Raw genomic sequence first — 25,198 nt, 5'->3', positions numbered from 1 at the left:
CATGTAGGCTTGCGATTCGTAGCTTTTTCTTTGCCTAATAAAATGTTGAGGAAAGGGGGCAATTGTCTGAAACATCACAGAAAAGGGGGAAACAGAATAGAACCCTATAATGGCAGAGTTGGAAGAGACTCCATGGGACATCCAGTCCAACCCCATGGCATGCGGGAATACACAAAACACCTGAAACAGAAGGCCTTTCAGCCTCTGTTTAAAAACCTCCAAAGAAAGAGAACCCATCACACTTTGAAGGGCTGCGTTCCACCGTCAAACAGCTCTTAATACCAGGAAGGCGTTCCTAAAATTTATGGGGAATCTATGGCCTGTTACAGACTGCCAAAATAAAGCTGCTTGGGGTCTCTTTGGAGGCATGCTGTTTAAATGATGCCTGGGTCCTAAGAGTCCGGAGGTCGCGCCAAAGCCACACTCCGTTCCTAAGCACTGGAGGGCAGCTTTGGTGCAGCTTCCGGATTCTTAGGATGCATGCATCATTTAAACAGCATACCTCCAAAGAGACCCCAAGCAGCTTTATTTTGGCAGTCTGGAACAGGCCTATATTCCTGCAGTTTCAATCCACTGCCCCAGGTCCAACTCCATAGAGCAGCAGAAAACAAGCTTGTTCCATCCTCAATGTATTCAAATATTTAAACATGGCTACAATGGAGTTTATCACACGGGAGGAATTGTTCTCAATTTCAAATGAAAAGAAAGTGGGGCCAGACTGTATTCACGTAAATTCGCTAGTTCAGCAAATTCACATGAGTTTGAATTGCATTCGAACTGGCTTCCCATTGCCCAAAAATAGCTTACTTATTGCAAAGTGCCGTGTCCCTCTGGCTTTCTAGTAACAAACTCTGTGCTGGGGCGATGGCACATGTGCCCACAGAGAGGGCTCTGAGTGCCATCTCTGGCACGCGTGCCACAGGTTCACCATCACTGGGATTGGGATCATGTTACTACTGTTTTGAAATGTTATATTGGACTGTTGTTACCCGCTTAGATCACCGAAAGGGAAAGGCGGGATATAAATAATAATAATAATTATTATTATTGTTATTATTTTATTAGAAGCGTTAAGGTAAATGCTAAACGTGTTCAACCAAGTAAAGAGAATGATGAGAAAATATTGCACTCTTTCAGTATCTCAAGGGCGCTGCAGAGAGAAAGGGGCAGATTTGGTGGCGCAATGGTTAAATGCTGGTACTTGTGAGTGCAATCCCAGGTTATGAGTCCGATCCCAGGGCTCCAAGGTTGACTCGGTAAAATTAATACCCAGCTTGTTGAGGGCAATTGGATTACAGACTGTAAGCTACTCAGAGAGTGCAGAGTTTACTATTACGTGGTACGGAAATGTAAATGCTATGCTTTGTTCTCAGCTGCCCCAGAGGGTAGGACCAGGGACGTAGCCAGGATTTTAGGAAGGGGGGGTTCCAGACTAAGTGCCACCATTATAGTGGGGCTTGGGTGCGGCGGCACAGTCGCACGCAGCATTCATTTTTCTAATGGAAGGGGGGGTCCGGACCTCAAGAACCCCCTCCCCCTGGCTACATCCCTGGTAGGACCAGGTCAAATAGTTTTAAGTTACAAAAAGCATGATTTTGGTTGGACATCTTGACAGTTAGAGTTGTTTGACAATGGAACCTATTAGGTAAAGAGGTCTCTTGCTGTGGAGGCTTTCAAACCGAGGCTGGAGAGCTACCTGCTGGGGACGTTCTCACTGAGCTTGATGGCCTTTGGGACTCCTTCAAGTTCTATGATTCCATGAAACAATACACTATCACAGCTTTGATTAATCACCTGGGAACATTCCCTTATACTAGCTAGAGCAGTGGTTCTCAACCTTCCCAACGCTGCGACCCTTTAATACAGTTCCTCATGTTGTGGTGACCCCCAAACATACAATTATTTTCATCGCTACATGCAAATATGTGTTTTCCAATAGTCTTAGGCGTCGTTCGACTCCCAGGTTGGGAACCACTGAGCTAGAGTATTATCACCAATCTTCTTTCTTATGTGCCATAAATCTATGAATATCCCCAGATGCTCAAAGCATGGCATTATTGCAGTTGTCTCTCCTGGTTTCACATTTGTTAAAAGATCTTTACAACGTAAATAATGGCTACACCTTTAGAAATTGACAGACAGAATGTTATGTCAGTCCTGAAAATACCCCTTCGCTTGGCTGATCTGGCCCAGTGCGCTCGGGAAACATGGAACACCTCAACGCAAATGTTGAAAGGACCTCACATTGTGCTCATTTTGGGTCTTCCTCTCTTTCTCCTTTCTGGAAGCAGGCTTCAAAAATATGCAAAGCCTTGGATGCACATAGTTTAGGTGTCTGGAAAAATGTGGACGTGTCCCAAAACAAGTTGGAAAATGATTGAGGATTTATTCCATGTCGTCCTGGAGAAAATGTTGAGATTACGCTTGATATTCCTTTCTATTGGGACCAAACTCGTTCATTGCTAAACCATTGTTTTGACGTATTTGTTTCAATCTGGGAAGCATTTACAAGCATAAATTATGATCCTTCAGAAATGTCATGCCGATGAAATATTCACACGGAGAGTATTTTTTCAGCCATCCCATTGGAGTCAGCAGAGAGGTAATCAAGTTAAAAAACAAAAATCTTCTCTTTTCCTAAAGAGTCTTCCCTGATATTCTGAACAGAGCAGAGTCCGATAAGATGCCTACCCTTATGAAGTCTCCTTTTGCTCAACGAAGAGTTAAGGGTGGTTTTCTAGCGGATGAAATTTTTAATCGCCCACCTTTGTCCTGTGCAGCTCCGAAGAATAAGCTCCATACCTGAAATGCCTTTATTCTCCACTTCCAAGCAGCGTCCCGTCCCTTTGTTTAGAATTGCACCATGCTGAAACAACAACAACAAGAAAAGTAAAATCAATCAAATCAAATCAGGTTTTCTTAATGGAAAGGGAAACAAAACTAAATTGGAACTGAATGGGGAAAGGGTTTCACTAAGATTCAGCCTCTCAGTATCTCTTTGGTGACGTACTCATTGGGTCAGTAGTACTCTTTGGACTGCATTCTACTTTCTCTCACCTCTGTATCATACAGAAAATGTGTTGCAGCCAAGACCATACATTATTATTAACCTTTATTTATAAAGCACTGTAAATACATGCAGTGGGGGAAGGGGAAGAAACAAAAAACCAACCTAAAATTGGCCCACTGCATGTCTGTTCCGGATTGACAGGCTTCAGCAACAGAAAGAACATGCAAGTCCTGATATTGCTTTTTAGGAAGTCATGATATCCATCCAGGTCTCATTGGCCTGTTACAGACTGCCAAAATAAAGCTGCTTCAGGTCTCTTTGGAGGTATGCTATTTAAATGATGCATGGGTCCAGAGGTTGCGCCAAAGCCACATTCCATTCCTAAGCACTGGAGTGCAGCTTTGGTGCAGCTTCCGGATTCTTAGGATGCATGCATCATTTAAAAAGCATACCTCCAAAGAGACCCGAAGCAGCTTTATTTTGGCAGTCTGTAACAGGCCTTAATCTCAAAAATGTTACAGACGTCCTGAATTATAATAATAATAACTTTATTACGGCCATTTGGCCAGCACAGACGTCCTGAATTAACATCACTATTGGAGGCTGAATGTCCAACCAAGAGGATTGGTCATTCAGCACAGCAATATATGACAGCCATGTTTAACCGGAGATTAGGGGAGCAAAAGTCATCTTTGTGAAATAGTATAAAACCTGTATAAGACCTGTATAAAATTCCATCGCTTATGCAGGCTGCTCTTTACTTTGTCGCAGTCAAGGAGCTGTGGGAATCTGCTCTTCATGTTATCCACCAAGCAGCGAGTGTCTGGCAAGAGGACTGTGGTTCCAAGGGCACCCAAATGAAGAAATCCTTCTTTGGTATAGCGGGCAAGCTGGATGCAAAGGGAGAAACATTCAATGTAGCTGTTTCGTGATCAGCATAGTCAGCACAGACAGGAACAGGAAAGCTGCTGCAACCACGACAATATATCTCTTTCCTTAAAGGGCTTGTAGTGCCTAAGAAAGTGATCTTCCAGCAATTTTAAATGCCAAATCATGGGCAGGAAAAACAAGTCTGATTTCAAAGTGGGGGTAAAAACTTTGATAACTGATGTAATTTTGCATTTTGCAAAATAGACATTGTCATAGAATCATAGAATCAAAGAGTTGGAAGAGACCGCAAGGGCCATCCAGTCCAACCCCATTCTGCCATGCAGGAAATCCAAATCAAAGCATTCCCGACAGATGGCCCTCCAACCTCTGCTTAGGCAATCTAGGTCCAACAGCTCTTACACTAATATATATATATACTGTATATTCCTAGTCTTTAGGTAGAATCATAGAATCGTAGAGTTGGAAGAGACCACAAGGGCCATCCAATCCAACCCTATTCTGCTATGCAGGAAATCACAATCAAAGCATCCTCGACAGATGGCCATCCAGCCTCTATTTGAAGACCTCTAAGGAAGGAGACTCCACTACACTCTGAGGGAGTTTGTTCCACTGTCGAACAGCCCTTTCTGTCACAGGAAGTTCCTCCTAATGTTGAGGTGGAATCTCTTTTCCTGGAGCTTGCATCCATTGTTCCACTGGATCCTATTCTCTGGAGCAGCAGAAAACAAGCTTGCCTATTGTGCCTATTTTTGATCCCACCCTGGTTTCTGTTTAAAAGAAAACTGATGAATCGCTGATCCATATGACTCCGGTGATATTCCACGACACACAAGCCCTACAAGCAGAACGTCCATATTCCACAAACTGGTTACCCAGTTGGCTAACTAAATTATCCAAATCCAGTCCAGTATCACACCGCTGGAAGGCAATTTCAAAATCTTCCATACAATCCAAGTTCAAGACAAAGGCCTGTTCCAGACTGCCAAAATAAAGCTGCTTCGGGTCTCTTTGGAGGTATGCTATTTAAATGATGCATGCATCCGAAGAATCCAGAAACTGCACCAAAGCTGCCCTCCAGTGCTTAGGAATGGAGTGTGGCTTTGGCGCGACCTCCGGACTCTTAGGACCCATGCATCATTTAAATAGCATACCTCCAAAGAGACCCCAAGCAGCATTATTTTGGCAGTCTGTAACAGGCCAAAGTTCTACATTTTCCAAACGTGAAATCCAGGTCACCAAAAGGCACATGTCCCACATCACCAGGGGATACTCCTGCCATGCGACAAATTACCATGGTACCTATGTGGAAAACTCCTCACTCCAGTGCCAACTGTGGCCATCAGTTCCCGGGTTTGCAACATCCATGTTGTAAAATCAGACATTTTAGTGCCAAGCCATCTGGAATGCCTATACAGAAATGCCATAACAATCTCTCTGCCAAGGTCAGGGTCATGGTGATAGTCAAGGCTGTGGGCATCATCATATTTACAATGAACCTGCCACACTGGAGTGTCTGTGGCTCACCAATGGCAGTGCAGACACACATGTCATAACCCATTGAAGAATATGGGGGGTCCACCAGAACCGGCAGGGCAGGGTCCAGTGTATTTACATCCTACTTTTGTGAATCAGGGTGATTTAAAACAGGTAAAACAAACAGAGCCCAAAATTTATCTTATACAGAAGTTTAAAACATTATTAAATTATCAATAAAAGCAAAAACCAACTGCAGACATAACTTATTACAAAGAGGACCACAAATAAAAATACCCTTGACAGTGCACAAAGGCCCTTGTGGTTCCCTGCATGGATTCCTGCATGGAGTGTGATTTCTATGATTCTACGAGTTCCCAAAATTCCATAGCATTGAGCCAAGGCAGTTAAAATGGTCTTGAACGGGATTATTTGTGCAGTGTGGATGCAGTCTGTGGCATGTCCCTGCTATCTCTGGGAATGGGTACAGCTGACACACAAGCCCTAAATGTGCAAAAGCACTCCTGACCTAAGGTTCCAGGATAAGGACTGAATCCAGGAATATACTCAAACTCTCACCTTCACGGGACTGAATCTCTGTTCCTTGACCTGCCTTTTGCTTATTAGGATTGTCTTGCCAGGATTAAATTTCAATGTCATTTAGTCCATGTACCTTAAAATGGTGTTGCTCAAACCTCCCAGACTGGAGTTTATTGATGCACGTCGCACATACAATCCACACTAATAAAAGTGCCAGACAAAAATTCATCTTCTACAACACTGAAACCTATCTACTGTAATATAGAAGCTAAATACAGAAGCCACCTTGGATCCTATTTTTGGAGAAAGGCAGGATATACATTCATTCATTCAGTCAGACAGTCAGTCAGTCAAGAATATATCATAGTTGGAATATATATTAGATGTGCACTTCAGAAAAGAGATGAGAAAGCGAGGAGAATGTTTACACCAACAACATATTTCATTTAATAAACCTACATGTGGTTACTTGGATTGCAGTAGAAAGATTAGGTGGGGGAGGCCATATGCAGATGTGTTTTTGTAAGAGCGCTGAGCTCAGAGACGGGTCCTCTCTATACTCTATACCATTGGGATTATCCTCCACGTCTTCCTTGCAGTAGTCCTGACCTTCCTTAGGCCTGTTCCAGACTGCCAAAATAAAGCTGCTTGGGGTCTCTTTGGAGGTATGCTGTTTAAATGATGCATGCACCCGAAGAATCTGGAAGCTGCACCAAAGCTGCCTTCCAGTGCTTAGGAATGGAGTGTGGCTTTGGCACGACTCCGGACTCTTAGGACCCATGCATCATTTAAATAGCATACCTCCAAAGAGACCCGAACAGCTTTATTTTGGCAGTCCGTAACAGGCCTTAGCTTACATTTAGAGCTTACTTACATTTCACCTGGACCCCATACATGTGGGAAGAGTGTCACGAATATTCAGATTCAGAACTATGTGTGATTCCATTTTGTCATTACCATCTGTTTCAGCTAAGATTGCAGTTAGACACATTCATAATTCACCCGCTCATCCCAAACGTAATATCAGCTTCTACTAACAGTTATAACAACCCTTCTTTCATGTAATGGCAACATATCTGCTCTAACCTGAGGCCCCCATCCATGGCATGGATACAGGATCGCTGTGTGATTTTCTTGTGGTCCTTGATCAAGGCAGACATCTTTCACTTTATTATTGCGTAGCTGAAACAAATTCAAAGCAGAATTATTTCCTGTAGCTCTATGAGAAAGGTACTCTCATGAATAACATGCATTTTCTGAACAAGAGTATCTGAGTATCCGGTTATTTGGAGTGAAGTCCATATGAAGGAATAGCTTTCAAGCCAGACTTCAAAGCCTTGGTTGGATGACAGATTAACCCTCAACTGATGGCACTGTAAGATTTTTATTTATTTATTTATTTATTTATTTATTTATTTATTTATTTATTTTATTTAAAAATGCTATGCTGCTTTTAAAAATACTGTTTCCATTAAAAAAAAAATCCCACTAAGACCAAGTAATTTAAAAAATGCCTAAAAATGTAGCAAATAAGAATTACTGGAGTCACTAATGGGACTCTGCTTCCCTTCCGATTGAAAGCTTCTATGATTTTATGATCTAACACAGTTATCTCTAGGTGGGACATTCTTCAAGAACTGATAATTTTGCTTTGATGATTATCACTGAAAACGCCTCCTTGATTAGAGGAAAGATAAGTTTGTTTGAAACTTATAATCTGTTTACAGATTGTTCTTGGGTTAATCTTGTTATTTGGTTCTAATCTTAGTGTGTGTGTGTGTGTGTGTGTGTGTGTGTGTAAAAGACAAAGCAATCTGTGATATTTTCAGTGCATTAAAGCCCTTTGCTCACGGCCTCTGACTACTGGAATCTCAATAATCACTTTCATAGAATCATAGAGTTGGAAGAGACCGCAAGGGCCATCCAGTCCAACCCCATTCTGCCATGCAGGAACTCTCTGCCAAAGCATCCCTGACAGATGGCCATCCAGACTCTGCTTAAAGACCTCCAAGGATGGAGATTCCACTGCACTCCCAGAAAGGAGTGTGTTCCACTGTCAAACAGCTCTTATTGTCAGGACATTCCTCCTGATGTTGAGCTGGAATCTCTTTTCCTGGAGCTTGCATCCATTGCTCCAGGTCCTAGTCTCTGGAGCAGCAGAAAACAAGCTTGCTCCCTCCTCAATATGACATCCCTTCAAGTATTTAAACAGGGCTATCTTATCACCTCTTAACCTTCTCTTCTCCAGGCTAAACATCCCCAGCTCCCTAAGTCCTTCCTCACAGGGCATGGTTTCCAGGCCCTTCACCATTTTAGTCACCCTCCTTTGGACACATGGTTCCAGTTTCTCAATGTCCTTTTTGAATTGTGGGGCCCAGAACTGGAGACAGTATTCCAGGTGGGGCCTGACCAAACCAGAATACAGTGGCACTATTACTCCTCTTGATCTAGACACTATACTTTTATTGATGCAGCCTAAAATTGCATTGGCCTTATAAAAGTATAATTTCCATACACACACACACACCAAAAAAGGAGCTTTGTACAGCTGGAGACAGATTCCTCATAAATCTATGGAATGGCCCTCTGGGTCCTGCTACACAATTAATCTGATCCCTCCAAGGGGAATATGGTCTGCTGATTCTGGATCATTCCAGCACATTGCAGCCCCTGTAATACTGACTCATTAGGAACTTCCTGGAAAGAAGAACATAAAACATTGAGTGCATTCTGTATTCACAGTGTTCAGTTACCTCTCCGTAGGCAATGGTGTTATTGTATCTTCGCATTTCTGGGTAGACATGGTCCAGATACCATTGGAAGTTTTTACACTTCAAAGTTTTTCGGAGTGCTTTTCGTTCAGAAACATCTCCAATGTCAATTCCTGGGTTCTGAAAAAGACATCCCATTAAACCTCTTGAATTTCTTCCTGACATGAATCCTTCTATTATTTTTTCCCCCTTTTCTTTACAGATCAAAATTATAAAAAGCTTGGGAAGTCATTTCTGAACTGGCCTGTTACAGACTGCCAAAATAAAGCTGCTTTGGGTCTCTTTGGAGGTATGCTATTTAAATGATGCCTGGGTCCTAGGAGTCTGGAGGTTGCGCCAAAGCCACACTCCATTCCTAAGCACTGGAGCGCAGCTTTGGTGCAGCTTCCGGATTCTTAGGATCCATGCATCATTTAAACAGCATACCTCCAAAGAGACCCAAAGCAGCTTTATTTTGGCAGTCTGTAACAGGTCATAAATGCATATGTTTACTCATTACACCAAACTATCTTACAACTGTGGTAAATTGGAGGAGAATATGCCTTACAAACACATGCACCTACCTCCAGAGGCAGATTCCATGCAATGTACACATGAGACTTGTAATCATCCATCCATACTTCAGCCACCCGCAATGCGTTCCTCTTCGTGTAGAAGCCAATGTTGTTGTTGTAAGGCTTTTTCTTACGTTCAATGTGCGCAACGCGAGAGCATGGAAGGACTTCCATGCTACCACCACAGAGCCATACCTGGCAATATAAGGAATCAAAATTAAGGTGGAAAAACTTACTGAAACACAACTTGCACAGATAACTGCGATGTGGCTAATAGAGCAGAAGGAATTTATTATTGCATGCCTGGGTCTTGTCCAGTTCGAATGAAAGAATTTATTACGGCACATGGCCAGCACCAAAATATAGCAAAATTACAAAACATGTACTGCCGTAGCACAAATATGTATACTTTCTACTCCAAAGGGGATGTATATCCTCTATATATCCAAGTAGGAGGGGAGAATGCCCACAGTCCCATCCCTCATAGCATCACAAAATGCACACATTATTATAAGATGCTGGCATAGTCAAGTATTATAAAACGTTGGCACAGTCAACGGTTGGAAATTCTGCACTTAAGGCAGGATCCAGATGGACATTACCCCAAACTACATGTGAACCTAACACTATATACCTCTAAACAATTGAATAACTTCTAACTTGTCTTTTTTCGCAGTTCGGTTCTAAACACTTTGGGAAATATATGTCAGTTTGAACAATCTAAAATAATGGGAATAACTTCAATCCGAAATATATGTCCCATGCTTCTTCTGAGAAAACAGTTGCTGCTTCTACAAATACAAATAAAAGCAGGTTGCTGGTATGTAACTGTGGTCCTTCAAGTGGTCATATGTGAACTCACATATATGGGATTCCTGCAGGGACGTAGCTAGGATTTTAGGAAGGGGGGGGGGGGGTCCAGACTAAGTGCCACCATTATAATGGGGCTTGGGCGCGGCGGCGCAGCAGCACACACCATTCATTTTTCTAATGGAAGGAGGGGTCCGGACCTCAAGACACCCCCCCCCTTGGCTACGTCCCTGATTCCTGCATCTGCGTAGGCCAACGCCAGAATCTTCTAGAGCCAGATCTCTTTGGTTAAAGGCCCACCCCATCCCTCCGTCCTGCGCATTCTCAGTACATTTCCCAATCGAACCCATCTAAGTTCCATGGAAGTTGAGCATAGTAGCAGAGGGGACGTAGGTCCATTGTGTGAGTTCACAGATGACCACTAAAGAACCACAGTTACAGATAAGCAACCTGTTTTTCTTCCTCGTACTCTCTGTGAGACACACATATGGGAGACTGGCAAGCTACACATATCTGGAGGGAGGACGACTACGCTTGCAAGGACTGGATCATAGACTTGGAGAAGACAATAAGGGATTTCCAGTCCAGTCCCCTGCCATGCAAGAATACAAAATCAAAGCACTCGTGACAGATAGCCACCCAGCCTCTGTTTAAAAACCTCCAAGGAAGGAGACTCCAACTTAAGGCAGCGTATTCCACTCTTGAACAGTTCTTATCATCAGGAAATTCTTCCTAATGATTAAGTGGAATCTCTTCTCTTATAATTTAAAACCATTACTATGTGTCTTAGGCCTGATACAGACAGGCCAAAATAATGCTGCTTTGAGTCACTTTGGAGGTATGCTGTTTAAATGATACATGGGTCCTAAGAGTCCAGAAGCCACACCAAAGCCATGCTCCAGTCTTAAGGACAGGAGTGCAGCTTTGGTGCAGCTTCCGCACTCTTAGGACGCATGCATCATTGAAACACCATACCTCCAAAGTGACCTGAAGCAGCTTTATTTTGGCTGGCTGTATAGGGCCTTAGTCTCCGGAGCAGAATAAAACAAGCTTCATCTATTCACATATCTTCAGTATGATATCCTTTCAAATATGTAAACATGGCTACATGTTTGCAGGCGGTGGAACCGGGAAGAAAGATGTGGGAGTGGAATGGGTGACAGTGGTGGCGAGATTAAAATGAACTGCTGGATAGAAAATATAGACTGTGACATTCATTAAGAGACTATGTAATTAATTAATTGTTCAAGCTGTCCGAATTGAACTGAAGACTTGAGTGAAAGGATTTTTTTTTTAATTTAATGATCAGACAGAATTTAATTGGATTGAACCTGCTGAACTATGGAATTAATTACTGGACTAATAATTGTGTCTTTTAAAAAATATTGAGATATTTGCAGTGAGTGGGTGGACAAGTTTATAAAGGACATTAGATTGATAGTTAAAATGGAGTCATGGTGCTATATTTGTGTAGTGTGAAAAGCCCTCAGATTTTAATAAGGAAATACATCAGGGACGTAGCCAAGGGGGGGGTTCTTGGGGTCCGGACCCCCCCTTCCATTAGATAAAATGAATGGTGCGTGTTGCTGCGCCGCCGCACCCAAGGCCCATTATAATGGTGACACTTAGTCTGGACCCCCCCCCCCTTCCCAAAATCCTGGCTACGTCCCTGAATACATGCACAGTACAGAGGTCAATGAGATGTATTTATCTATTCAAGGATGCACAACACTGTCACTTCTTGAAAAGTCATGAGAAATATCTAGCCAACATATCTAAAGAAATCGTCAAGGTCTTACCGTGGCACACATTGCAAAAAGCAGTACGTTTCACTGGTAAAAAAGACTCCGGAAAACAATGTAGAAATCTATGTCATACAATTCAAATGGCTCCTGGAATTCTTATATAATTCACTTTCTAAAAGCTAACCTGGGAGATTAAGCTGGGGAATCTGGCTCCATACAGACAGGCCAAAATAAAGCTGCTTCGGGTCACTTTGGAGGTATGCTGTTTAAGTGATGCATGCATCCTAAGAGTCCAGAAGCTGCGCCAAAGCCATGCTCCAGTCCTTAGAACTGGATCATGGCTTTGGCACAGCTTCCGGACTCTTAGGATGCATGCATTATTTAAACAGCATACCTCCAAAGTGACTCGAAGCAGCTTTATTTTGGCCTGTCTGTATGGGGCCTCTCTCTTCCTGAGTGGCACGAAGTACTAATATGGACTTTCTTCCAGATGAACACAGCTGTATTTCACAGGAATAAAGGAAGCTTTGGAAAACATATTTTATATCAGGCATCTAACTTGATTGCCTTTATTACTGATTTGGGTGGTAGAGAAAGGGGAAATGCTAAGAGCATACCTGGGACAAAATATAATAATAATAATAATGGAGTGGCAAGGCAGCTTATTATTTTTGACGAAATACTCATAATTTCTGCTATCCTACAAGATCAACCTATGTTTATGGACATTTTGGGAAATTCCTGGCTCTCATCCATCCTCAGTACTCTAATAATCTAATTGCAATGGCCTCACCTTAATGCCAAGTTCAATATTCTCTCCGCCATAAACATCCATTCCTGGATCAAGGAGACCAATTTCTCCAAAGAACTGTCGATTCACCACAAAAGAACATCCGATCATAGCTGGAGTCCTAGAGAATGATGGAGAGAGAAAAAAGTCTTTAAATGATTTTGACTAGCAACATTGGAGTTTTGAAATCCAAGGCAACTCAAGCGGATGGTTTGTCATTTCGGCTGGAGGGGACTTGTTAGAGCCCTGCCTCTACTGCAGCCCCTCACTCACAAACCATAAGGTTGCGAGTTCGATACCAGCAAAGGGGCTCAAGCTCGACTCAGGCTTGCCTCCTTCCGTAGGCTGCTAAAATGAATACCTAGTTGGTTGGGGGCAACTAGCTTACACTTTGTAAACTGCTTAGGGCAGTGGTTCCCAACCTGTGGGTTGGGACCCCTTTGGTCACAGGGGTCGCCTAAGACCATCGGAAAACACATATTTGCATGTAGCAATGAAAATAATTGTATGGTTGGGGGTCGCCACAACATGAGGAACTGTATTAAAGGGTCGCGGCATTAGAAAGGTTGGGAACCACTGGCTTAGGGGGTGCTTAAATGAACTGATAAGTGGTATAGAAAAGTACTTGCTATTGCTTGTTAGGGCAGGAATATTTTGGGCCCTAAGGCTCTAGTGTTGACTGCAAAGTTACAAGGGTATATGCTGAAAGATGCACGACAGAAATAGAATGGTGTGCGCACCCAATGGGGCTTGAGCATACACACTATTTGCTTTATGCGGGAGGGGGGAACGGATCGCTGCGTAAAGCAAGGGTGCACTGTACTAAGCTGTTTAATTCATGTATTATTTATATGAAGCCAGTGGGAGTCATCATCAGTGAGCGTCCAGATCAAGGGAAGTAATAGTGTCCCTCTATTTTGCTTCGGTCAAGCCCCACCTGGAATATTGTGTCCAGTTCTGGGCACCACGATTCAAAAAGGACGTTGAGAAACTGGAGGATGCCCAAAGGAGGGCAACTAAAATGGTGAAGGGTATGGAAACCATGCCCTATGAGGAATGCCTTCCTCATAGGACATGGTTTCCAGACCGTTCACCATTTCGGTCGCCTTTCTTTGGACACGCTCCAGTTTCTCAATGTCCTTTTTGAATTGTGGACACAGGATTCCAGCTGAGAACTGACCAAAGCAGAATAGAGTGGCACTATTACTTCCCTTGATCTAGACACTATACCTCTATTGATGCAACCTAAAATTGCATTGGCCTTTTTTAGCTGCCGCATCGCACTGTTTATTAAAATTAAATGGATGATTGCATAAAACAGAGGAAGAGAGAACTAGACGGAACAAATGTGTATTTCCTTTCTCTTCAGGGAAAGAAAAAAGCTTCAGTTTTTACTAAAATAACCGCAGCGCAATGCCAGTTGCATTTCTGCTAACGGATCCATTTCCTACACGGATACAGTTCAGAAGCATAGAAGTTAAGCAGCACCAGATTTCAGTGATGTGGCAGATCATGCATAAACTTTGGCAATACGCCACTACACTTCAGACCTTTAAAAAACACGCAAAGACAAATTCCTAATGGGAGCAGTGTGTTCTTGGAACAGTCCAACAGAAACTAGATTCAGGAATCTCACCATTTTGTCGTGAATTAAAACTTCTTTGAATTAAAATTTGGTGGGCGAGGCAGACGTTTTCTTGCAATCGGACCTTGACAACATCACTGATCTCATTTTCCTTTCTAAAACATTTCCAAATCTATCTTCTTTTCCTTAGCCCATATGTTTCCAACATGCAAGAGACTTTAAATAATTATTATTGAACACATGTGGAGGGAAATGAACAATGTAAGATAAGTGGAGAAAGCTAGGAAGCTGGAACGTATGTAGATTAAGCAAAGGAAATGCATTCTCAGAATAGAAAATCTTTGCCGTTGATGAATTTTCCCCAAAATGACATGAGCAGGAGATGTCTTTGCCCTTCCTTAGAGCTTGGACCAAAGACCGCATATCAAAAGGATTAAAAGATTTCTCATGATCTTCTTCATGTTCCTATTAAATAAGCTAATACCGTATATACTCAACTATAAGTCGACCTCATGTATAAGTCGAGGGCAAGTTTTGGGGCCAACATTATGGATTTTGCTATGACCCGTGGATAAGTCAAAGGCAGAATTTAGGGGCATATAGCAAAGGACCTAAAGGAGGAAGCAAAGCAAAACAATGTCAAAGAACTTATAAAATTCCAGCAGACATAACTCTTTGGGCTTACTCTTAAGGTTGGATGGATGAGAGAGTAGAGGGAGTCAGTACTTCACCTATTATGCTCTTGCTTTTCAGCAGGAGAGGGTTCCTTCTTTTAAATAAGAGTTAAGACACATTTCTTACATTGACTCACGGATAAGTCGAGTCAGTTTTTTGGGGTCAGTTTTTTGACCAAAATTTCTAGAGTATATACAGTAATTAACAATTAAGAACATGAATATATACACACACACACACACACATACACACATATACACATATATTTGCAGAGAGAGAGAGAGAGAGAGTGATGAACATCTACATATGTACAAAGACTATGCACTCGAGAAGGTGAATATCAACTTTTCATAACAAGTGGATGTAAAAACAATAATGGATTAGCACAAAACAACGTAAGAAGTACCCTGCTGTATCAAACCAAAGGCCCATCTCTTCAGGGTAGGTTACAAGACCAGGGGGGGAAACACAGGCGGGTTACAGACTGCCCATTTGGGGCGGGCTGTACTTTGTACGTTGTATTGGGGCCTCAGCGGCCAGAACGGCAGCCGCTGAGGCCCTGGTCCACCGCTTTTCAGGCTGCGGGGAAGCGGCAAAACGCCGTTTCTCCGCAGCCTGAAAAGGGGTGTCCCTGGGGCTTCAAGCCCCAAGGACACCCCGCGGCAGTGGGGAGGATGAGAAAGGGGCCGCTTGGCCCCTTTCTCCTTTGGTCCGCTGGGCGCAGCCATGTGAAGGCTGCGCCCAGCGGACCAAACCAGGAAGGAGCTCTGAAATGGAGCTGCTGCCTTCTCCGCGCTAAGGGCGCACTAGGCGCCCTGGCATGGAGCGAGGACGTCACTTCCGCGCCGGCCCGTATAGAGGTGGTGCGGTCGTGACGTCCTCATGGCAGCGGCCGTGTGGAACAGCCGCTACCATTTTGTGCGTGCAGAGCGCGCACTAGGGTTAGGGGTGTGTGGAAGCACTGCCCCTTTCTAACCCTAGTGCGCGCTCCGCATGCACAAAACGGCCCGTTTGTAACGGGCCACAGTAATCTTCTTCTACTCCCATCTCTCCTAGAAATAATATGTCAGGATCCTCTGAAAATATGACCCCCCTGGGGTTCAAAAGGCTTAGGTGGAATGGGAAAATGAATGAAAATGCGAATGACTTCCTAATCTCTCCAGGGATGATTATGTTAAGAGACCTCCTTATGTCAAACCAAGACCCCTTGGAAACCTTGGACAAAATAGTCCAAGAAACCCGGCCTTTCTTGGTAAGCACTAATCCCACATGCTCTACCAACAAGAATAATCATAGTTGGTTTGACAGACAATGTGCCTTTCAGAAGCGCATCTTAGCAAGATCTATAAAGAAGCTAAGAGAGGAAGATTCCTCAGAGAATTATATGTGTTATAAGTATAAAAACTTACTCAGGGCAAACAAAATAGAATTCACATGACAGTCTTGGTTGGACTTAGGTCAGGCCCTCATGGAGAAGAACTCCCCTAGATTTTAGTCCCTAGTGAATAAAGGCACTAGAAATCCTCAAAGGATTACCACTAATCAGATTTCTTCCTCTCAATGCCAAGACCATTTTTCTAGCCTCTTTTCCCATCCTTGCCCATGATATAACACAGAGGATGTTGAGAAATTGGAGCGTGTCCAAAGGAGGGCGACTAAAATGGTGAAGGGTCTGGAAACCATGCCCTGTGATGAGAGACTTAGGGAGCTGGGGATGTTTAGCCTGGAGAAGAGAAGGTTAAGAGGTGATACAATAGCCCTGTTCAAATATTTGAAGGGATGTCATATTGAGGAGGGAGCAAGCTTGTTTTCTGCTGCTCCAGAGACTAGGACCCAGAACAATGGATGCAAGCTCCGGGAAAAGAGATTCCAGCTCAACATTAGGAGGAACCTCCTGAGAGTAAGGGCTGTTCGACAGTGGAACAAACTCCTTCCTCGGAGTGTAGTGGAGTCTCCTTCCTTGGAGGTCTTTAAGCAGAGGCTGGATGGCCATCTGTCAGGGATCCTTTGATTGAGAGTTCCTGCATGGCAGAATGGGGTTGGACTGGATGGCCCTTGCGGTCTCTTCCAACTCTACGATCCTATGATTCTAACAAACACTCCACTGTACTTTGTCATTTTTGCTTATGGCTAGATGCAATAAAATAGTTTGGGAACAGGGAGCTCAAGGACTCCTTATTCTGCAACTAACCTGATTGGTAATGAAGGATCCCCCGCATCCCACCAATCCTTTGGGGGACTAATGTACATGCACCAGAGTTCCCAACTGTATCCATGGGCTGAATTTTCATAGCGCTGAACCTCAAAAGTATCCTGCTTGATATTATCAATAGAAGGAAGGATGACTCTTTTTCGATTTTCCTGGATCCGTGAGAGAACAGGTTCAGCCCTGGAAGGGAAAGCAAAAGAATCCATTTTGAAGGACATTTACTTATGATACGTCAAGTAAGATTAGATCCAAATGGTTCTAGGGAAGGGAAACTATGGCATGTTCCAGACTGCCAAAATAAAGCTACTTCGGGTCTCTTTGGAGGTATGCTGTTTAAATGATGCATGCATCCTAAGAATCCGGAAGCTGCACCAAAGCTGCCCTCCAGTGCTTAGGAATGGAGTGTGGCTTTGGCGCAACCTCCGGACTCTTAGGACCCATGAGTCATTTAAATAGCATACCTCCAAAGAGACCCAAAGCAGCTTTTTTTGGGCAGTCTGTAACAGGCCTAAGATGATCTCATATGATCATCAGAGGACAGCGAGGTCCTTTTTTGCAAACCAGCCTTAAATAAAGTTCCAAAGCAGACAACTATTAGGTGCAATTGCAAATTGATAATCCAGTTAAGAGGACTGCAATCTATGAAGGGCAATGGTAGAGAAACTATTGCCTTGTAACAATCCTCCCACTGTATCTCATTACTTTTTTAAACTCATTAATAACTCATTAATAAAAAAGGTAAAACATAAAAATCATCCAAAGAAACAAACCACAATATCAGTCGAAGGCTTTCATGGCCGGCATCCATAGTTTTTTGTGGGTTTTTTGGGTTATGTTGTGCATTCCCAGGCTCACATGGTGTGTGTGTGTGTGTGTGTGTGTGTGTGTGTGTATATATATATATATACACACCCAACTTTTTCCATGCCAGCCTTCTCTGAAGATGCCAGCCACAGATGCTGGCAAAACGTCAGGAAGAAACTCTTCTAGAACATGGCCACAGAACCCGAAAAACCCACAAAAAACTACACAATATCAGTCTTCAGTAGAATTCCATGAATTGGTTCATGGACCATACAGCTCTGCTTTTTGGTTGTTTGGTTGTTTACTATGGAAAGCACATAAAGAACCATTCAGAGCAGGATCTCCAAAGTCTTTATTGGAGACGGACTGAACCACTTTGAGGATTCAGTTTTCTCCAAACCTAACCCTAATTTGGTTGGGGTTGACCGTGGGACATTTTTGTAGTTTCCCCACATAAACAGAATCTCTTTTTGCTCCCCAAAACTTCCAACCCCTGAGTCCCAGGAAAAAGAATGGGCGAAAACCAGAACTACCTTTACATCACTTCTTATTTCTGCACAGCCGCATAGCCTGCCGTGAAGGATGCATGTGAAAAATGGCCCTGGTCTATAGATGTGGATTTTATTAGCTGTACCTGTTTTAATTGTTGTAAACCACAATGGGTTCCAGACTGAGAAAAAGGCAGGACAAAAATTAACACAAATGAAAAGAAGAGAAGGAAAGGATCAAGACCTACAAACAGATCCAGAAATTTTATGTTATCTCAGTAAAGAAAACAACTGTGATTCCTGCATTGAGAGGTGCTCTAGGAGCAATTCCAAATGGACTAACAAAACATCTGAATCAACTCACCATAGATGGGATCGTAATAGTACACTAATAGTACAATTACAAAAATACTGTTTGGAACATGCCAGGTTATCCAAAGACATTCCACTGATTCCTGGATTCCTGGATAAAATACAAATCATTGATGGTCCAAAGCTCCAGTTCATAAGGCCTAGTGCACTGTCAAACCAGTAACTATGGCCTGTTCCAGACTGCCCAAATAAAGCTGCTTTGGGTCTCTTTGGAGGTATGCTGTTTAAATGATGCATGGGTCCTAAGAGTCCAGAGGTTGCGCCAAAGCCACACTCCATTCCTAAGCACTGGAGGGCAGCTTTGGTGCAGCTTCCAGACTCTTAGGACCCATGCATCATTTAAACAGCATGCCTCCAAAGAGACCCAAAGCAGCTTTATTTTGGCAGTCTGTAACAGGCCAATAACAACAACAGAATGGAGACGTTGCAAGGAAATTGACTGTATACACACAAACCAGGTGAAACCTGACCATTACACCCAATTCTCCAAGCCTACAATTTGCATTTTGATCTAATACAGATTCTGTTGCTTTCATGCTTAGCCAAGATTATATCTGGACTTTCATTTCTTGGCCGATCCCAAATTCTGTAATGATGGAGAAGAGTCCCAAGGAAGATTCCTGGAGGGCTCAGAAGCTTACAGTTTAAATAATATTTGATTGATTCAATAATAATTAATAATAATAATAATTTGTTTTATTTATATACCGCTATTCCAAAGATCATAGCGGTGAACAGCAAGTAAGCTAATTAGCAAGTAAGCTAATTTGCCCCCAACAGTCTGGGTACTCATTTTAGCTCCCTCCTCGGAAGGATGCAAGCCTGAGTTGAGCTTGGGCCCTTTTGCTGGCCTTGAACTCGCAACCTTGTAGTTTCGAGTGAATGGCTGCAGTACAGGCATTTAACCACTGTGCCACCAGGGCTCCCTTGGTTATCATCCAATCCTGTTGTTGTTGTTTTTAAATTCTCATGGATCTCACACTTGCTAAATAAAGCTTGGAGTCTGGCATCCTTGACTTACCAGCCTGCTGTGAACTCTACATGAGCATCAAAGAAGCCAGTGATCTGACCCGAAGCAACTTTCCAGCCTTCAATGCGCGCCCGGATCAAGCCTTCCCTTTTTCGGTTGCGTACCACTTTCACAAGGCCAGGGTACCGCTTATTGACGTATTCTTCCAGCGGTGCCTTCAATTCCTCTAGAAGTAGAAGAAACCCAAAAGAACTATACAGATGCTGGCCATAACCATGGTTTACCACTTGGTACTGCATCTGAAGGAATTGGTTTATATCCACAAAAGCTCAGGTGCTGCCTCATTTCCTTTTTATTCCCCCCTTCCTTCCTTAATTTTTAAACCTTTAAGAATAACTGGTTTTTATTTTTGTGTGAGCTTTCGTGGATATAAACCAATTTATTCAGATGCAGTACCAAGTGGTAAACCATGGTTATGGCCATGGTTCATTGATTCAGGGTTAAAGTGCAAACGGCACTTTAAATACACTAAATATTGGTTCAGGGTTAACGTGAAAGATATACTAAATGCAAAGCATGCAGCCTTTTAAATGCACGAGTTTAAATGCATAATTCATGATCCTATTGCACAGAATCAAAGAGTTGGAAGAGACCCCAAGGGCCATCCAATCCAACGCCATTCTGCCATGCAGGAATTCACAATCAAAGCATCCCCGACAGATGGCAATCCAGCCTCTGTTTAAAGACCTCCAAGGAAGGAGACTCCACTACTCTCCCAAGGAGTGAATTCCACTGTCAAACAGTCCTTACTGTCAGGAAGGCCCTCCTAATGTTGAGCTGGAATCTCTTTTCCTGTAGCTTGCATCCATTGCTCCGGGTCCTATTCTCTGGAGCAGCAGGAAAAAAGCTTACTACATCCTCAATATGACATCCCTTAAATATTTAAAGACAGGTATCATATCACCTCTTAACCTTTTCTTCTCCAGGCTAGGAGAACGACTAAAATGGTGAAGGGTCTGGAAACCATGTCCTATGAGGAACGACTTAGGGAACTGGGGATGTTTAGCCTGGAGAAAAGAAGGTTAAGAGGTGATATGATAGCCATGTTTAAATGCTTGAAGGGATGTCATATTGAGGAGGGAGCAAGCTTGTTTTCTGATGCTCCAGAGAACAGGACCCGGAACAATGGATGCTCCAGGAAAAGAGATTCCAGCTCAACATTAGGAGGAACTTCTTGACAGTAAGGGCTGTTTGACAGTGGAACAAACTCCCTTGGAGTTGAGTCTCCTTCTTCGGAGGTCTTTAAGCAGAGGCTGGATGGGCATCTCTTGGATATGCTTTGATTGAGAGTTCCTGCATGGCAGAAAGGGGTTGGACTGGTTGGCCCTTGCGGTCTCTTCCAACTCTACGATTCTATGATTCTATGATTCCATGATTCTAAGCATACCCAGCTCCCTGAGTCGTTCCTCATAGGGCATGGTTTCCAGACCTTTCACCATTTTAGTTGCCCTCCTTTGGACACGCTCCAGCTTGTCAACACGCTTTTTGAATTGTGGTCCTTAATCCAACCAAAGAGATCTGGTTGGTCCTATGGCTCAGCATAACTATCCTTACGCTGAGTGACTTATGCTATTGTAATCATCCTGGTGTGACACATGAAACTGGAAAAAGAAACACGAAACTCTGAAAAGGACCACTCTGGAACCAGACGATCAAGAATGCATCCCAACTTACTGTGGCTAGCTAGCTAATAAGTTATAGTTACCCATTTGCTATGCAAAACGTCCCATTGTTTTTTGAGATCCCTAATTAACTTTGGCATGGTTTTCATTCAGTAATTGGAAAAGATGATGCTAATTTGAGAGATTCTGAAAATTGGAAGGTTTTTCTTCAACACACACAACATTTTTCCCGTATTCCCCAGATATGTTAATCACTGGTTTTCATTTTCAACCTTTAAACGTTCAAAAGTAAAATAAGAGCGAATCAACTCAATGTCAGTGTTTAGATACCCATCTTAAGCTGGAAGCCAGAAGCGGTAGACAGTTGCAAAGGGGAAAGAAAGGCCATTGGTGGAACTGGTCACTTCCAAGTTTTGGTTTCGTTTTGTTCATGTTTATGTTAATCTTTGGAATTGAGAATATGAGAGGGGTGTTGCGTTGTGTTTTTGAACTGTTTGGGGCAAAAATGCACACTGTGGCCTGTTCCAGACTGCCAAAATAAAGCTGCTTCGGGTCTCTTTGGAGGTATGCTATTTAAATGATGCATGGGTCCTAAGCATCCGGAAGCTGCACCAAAGCTGCACTCCAGTTCTTAGGAATGGAGTGTGGCTTTGGCACGACCTCCGGACTCTTAGGACCCATGCGTCATTGAAATAGCATACCTCCAAAGAGACCCGAAGCAGCTTTATTTTGGCAGTCTGGAACAGGCCACAGTTTTTAAATTGGGGGGAGAGTTTGGGATTTTAGGAATCTTCTAGGGTTGTAATGCATGGTTTCAACAGTCTCAACGGTGTAATGTGGGCCATACTTTTCTTATCTCTGTTGTTGTTGTTGTGTACCTTCTGGTCATTTCTGACTTACGGTGACCCTACTGGCAGAATTTTGTTCAGAGGACGTTTGTCCTTTCCTTCCTTGCCCAAAGTGGCTTGCCCAAAGTCTCCCAGTGGGTTTCATGGCTGAGTCCAGCACTCAAACCACCACACCACGCTAAAAGCAATAACATTGGTAGGCATACACACACACACACACATTGGTAGGCATGACATACTGAAGAAAGTTTCCCCAAACTCACGTCCCATGGAAAAAAAAATGTTGTACAACTGGTTCTATTTGGCTTCCTTAAGGAGTTAATTTCAGCTGAAATTTATGCCTCTGACCTCCAATTTTCTTTTAATTCAGGGAGCGTTGCTCAGGGGCAGAGGATGTACAAAGCTGCTCAGGTACAAGGAAAAGACTCTATTAGCATGTGATGGGGAAGGACGATGCCTTTGACCCAACAAACAGCTACCAATCCCACTAGTGATTTCAGTAAGAGGAGTCCACAGTGCATGGGCCCAAATTAAGCACATGGGCAATCTCCATCGTAAGTACTCCACCACAAAACTGCAACGTTTACTTGGGAATTATTTTGGCATTCGTTTAATAAAAACAACCCCCCACTCCCCAAGACTAGAGGGATCTCCTTTTCTCCAGTCTATCTCTGCTTCCAGATGGGCTGGAGACTTATTTTTTAATGATGATGATGATGATGATAGCTTAGACTCCAGGCCAGCCGATGGTCCTAACAGGTATTATATACAATAACTAGAATTTGGATTTAATCTGGCCAATCTGGGGCTATAATAACCCTACACACTGAGCCTTGGATATTCTCTCCCCCCCAAAAAAATCTCCATTAATCATTCTGCATGGAAGAAAAGGCACTGAAGAAGGAAATTTTTAGCTCGCATTTGAAGATGAATGAAAAAGGGGAAAGAGAATCTAGCAGCCCCTTTAAGATGAACTGGTTTATATTTTGGTAGGAGCTCTTGTGGGTATCAATCCACTTCTTCAACCACTGCATCTGAGGAAGTGGAATCAGTCATACCAAAACAGTGGCGGCGAACCTATGGCACGCATTCCAGAGGTGGAACTCAGAGCCTTCTCTGTGGGCACGCATGCTGTCGCCCCAGCACAGTTTGCTGGATTTCATTCCTAGAAAGCCAGAGGGACGTGGCACTTTGCAATAAATAAGTGGGGTTTGGGTTGCAGTTCGGGCACTCGGTCTGCAAAAGGTTCACCATCGCTGTGCTAAAATAAACCAGTTAATCTTAAAGAGGCTGCTACATTCCTTTCCCTCCCTCCTCCTCCCTTTTTCCTTCTGCTGCAACAGACTGGCAGGGTGACTTCATTGAGGATGAATGGTTTTGGTTTCAAAAGGAGGCTGCACCTACCATCACCCCACACTTGATCTCCTCCTTTGGGAACCACTGGCCTAGGAGAATGTCTCTCAATAGTAGGCAGCAGTGCAACTATGATCAAAGTAACATATAGGTTCCTCAGGATCTTGATGATAAAAGAAGAAGTTCCAAGATCATTAACATTCAAGATCTAAAAGCACTGTGAACAGAAGAACAGAGAATGCACACTCCATATCCCATGCTACTAGTAGATTTTCTATTTATACGGGAGCTGGGCAAGCATTCCTTTCAATTGCACAAAGCTGGAGGAAAACTGAAGCCTTTATGCCTTTATGCCTTTATGCAGCAACAACAACAACCAGTTTGCTCACCTTCATCACTGTTGTCATCTACAAGAATGATCTCTTTCAGGAGGTGAGCTGGAGTATGATTCACCGCACTGTGAACCGAACGCAGAATGACCGATAATGCCTCATTCACAAAGATAAAAATAAGAGAAATCTGTGGGAGATCCTTTGGATATTTCAACTCTTTACACCTATAAGGTACAGACGGAGAAGTAAAGTTAGTGGGAAAGCATACCTTGTACATTCACAAGAAGCAGAGTATACAGAGATTTTGTTAATGGCTTTTTTTTTTTTTTGCTTTATGCATAACGAAAAATACGGAATACATGGCCACAAAATGTGACTATTTGCACCCTGCTTTTCCAATACACTTTGAGGTTAGCTGGATAAAATACTATAAAGCAACTAATTCAGCAACTCCATGATGGCAGCATCCAAATAAAACAGATTTTAAAGCAGTGGTTTCCAGTGGTCTGTGTGGTCCCAGACTAATCGATGAAGGACGGTTAGACCAATCCCAAGCTCAACTTTATTGTATAAAGCCAGAGATCTCTTCAAGAATTTTTCACACTTTGTCAACTTGAAAATGTGTTTCCCAAAGGTAGACTGTGGGAAGGAGTTTGATGTCACCCAATGTCAACGGTCGCTTAACTCCAGCACTCTGAACCTAAAGGAAAGCAATTTATTCATGAAAGGTACACACGGGAAGTTAAGAAGTCAACGCCTACAGAGCTAAAAGTACATTATGCAAACCAACAAAGGGAGAACTTAGGCGCGTTACAGACCGCTGAGAAGCAGCGGTCTGGCTCCGCCTCTGCTTGCAGCGTCCAGGAACCGCAGCCTTTAAATGGCGCAGCTCCCGGACGCTGCAGAGAAGGAGCATGGTTATCGCGCTCCTTCTCAGGCCCCAGAAGAGGCTCCGCCAGTGCTAAAGGGCGCACTCGCGGCGTCACTTCCAGGGCGCCACGTGTGGACGCAGAGCATCCGCTACGTCAAAATGGCGGCACCTGTATGAACAGGGCGCCGCCATTTTGTACAGACTGAGTCCGTGATAGGGTAAGGGGCCTTTATGTCCTATTTTGGAAAGGAAAACAAACCAGTTAATCTCACTCTCTCAGATGAACCAAGGCAGCAAAGCCGACTAAAATGACAAAGACAGGAATCTGCAGCCATCAGATCTCTTGAAAGAAATGTCAAGTCAATTACAACAACACTCTAAAGCTTTAAACTCAGAACGATGGCTTGCATTAAGCCACTTGAAAC

The 25,198-nt window shown here is 43.2% G+C and overlaps 1 protein-coding gene across 1 annotated transcript in view; it reads right to left on the bottom strand.

The window, feature by feature from the left end:
• Nucleotides 1-1,043: 1,043 nt before the first annotated feature.
• LOC149287145 (polypeptide N-acetylgalactosaminyltransferase 17) overlaps nucleotides 1,044-25,198 on the bottom strand; it is a 62,293-nt gene continuing 38,138 nt past the window's right edge. Inside the window, exons 4-12 of the mRNA XM_089493367.1 lie at nucleotides 23,960-24,126; nucleotides 19,739-19,913; nucleotides 17,036-17,233; nucleotides 12,588-12,705; nucleotides 9,249-9,434; nucleotides 8,668-8,805; nucleotides 7,001-7,096; nucleotides 3,733-3,900; nucleotides 1,044-2,866 (exon numbers count right to left, since the gene is read on the bottom strand). Coding sequence (XP_089349493.1) covers nucleotides 2,738-2,866; nucleotides 3,733-3,900; nucleotides 7,001-7,096; nucleotides 8,668-8,805; nucleotides 9,249-9,434; nucleotides 12,588-12,705; nucleotides 17,036-17,233; nucleotides 19,739-19,913; nucleotides 23,960-24,126 — 1,375 coding nt within the window. The 3' untranslated portion in view covers nucleotides 1,044-2,737. The remainder of the gene's footprint in view (nucleotides 2,867-3,732; nucleotides 3,901-7,000; nucleotides 7,097-8,667; nucleotides 8,806-9,248; nucleotides 9,435-12,587; nucleotides 12,706-17,035; nucleotides 17,234-19,738; nucleotides 19,914-23,959; nucleotides 24,127-25,198) is intronic.

Source organism: Sceloporus occidentalis, unplaced genomic scaffold (genome assembly GCF_023333645.1).
Source record: "Sceloporus occidentalis isolate IW3139 unplaced genomic scaffold, rSceOcc1.0.p SCAF_64, whole genome shotgun sequence".
NCBI classification, from domain to species: Eukaryota; Metazoa; Chordata; class Lepidosauria; order Squamata; family Phrynosomatidae; genus Sceloporus; species Sceloporus occidentalis.
The sequence above is the reverse complement of the archived record's forward strand: the minus strand, read 5'-3'. Positions and strand labels throughout refer to the sequence as shown.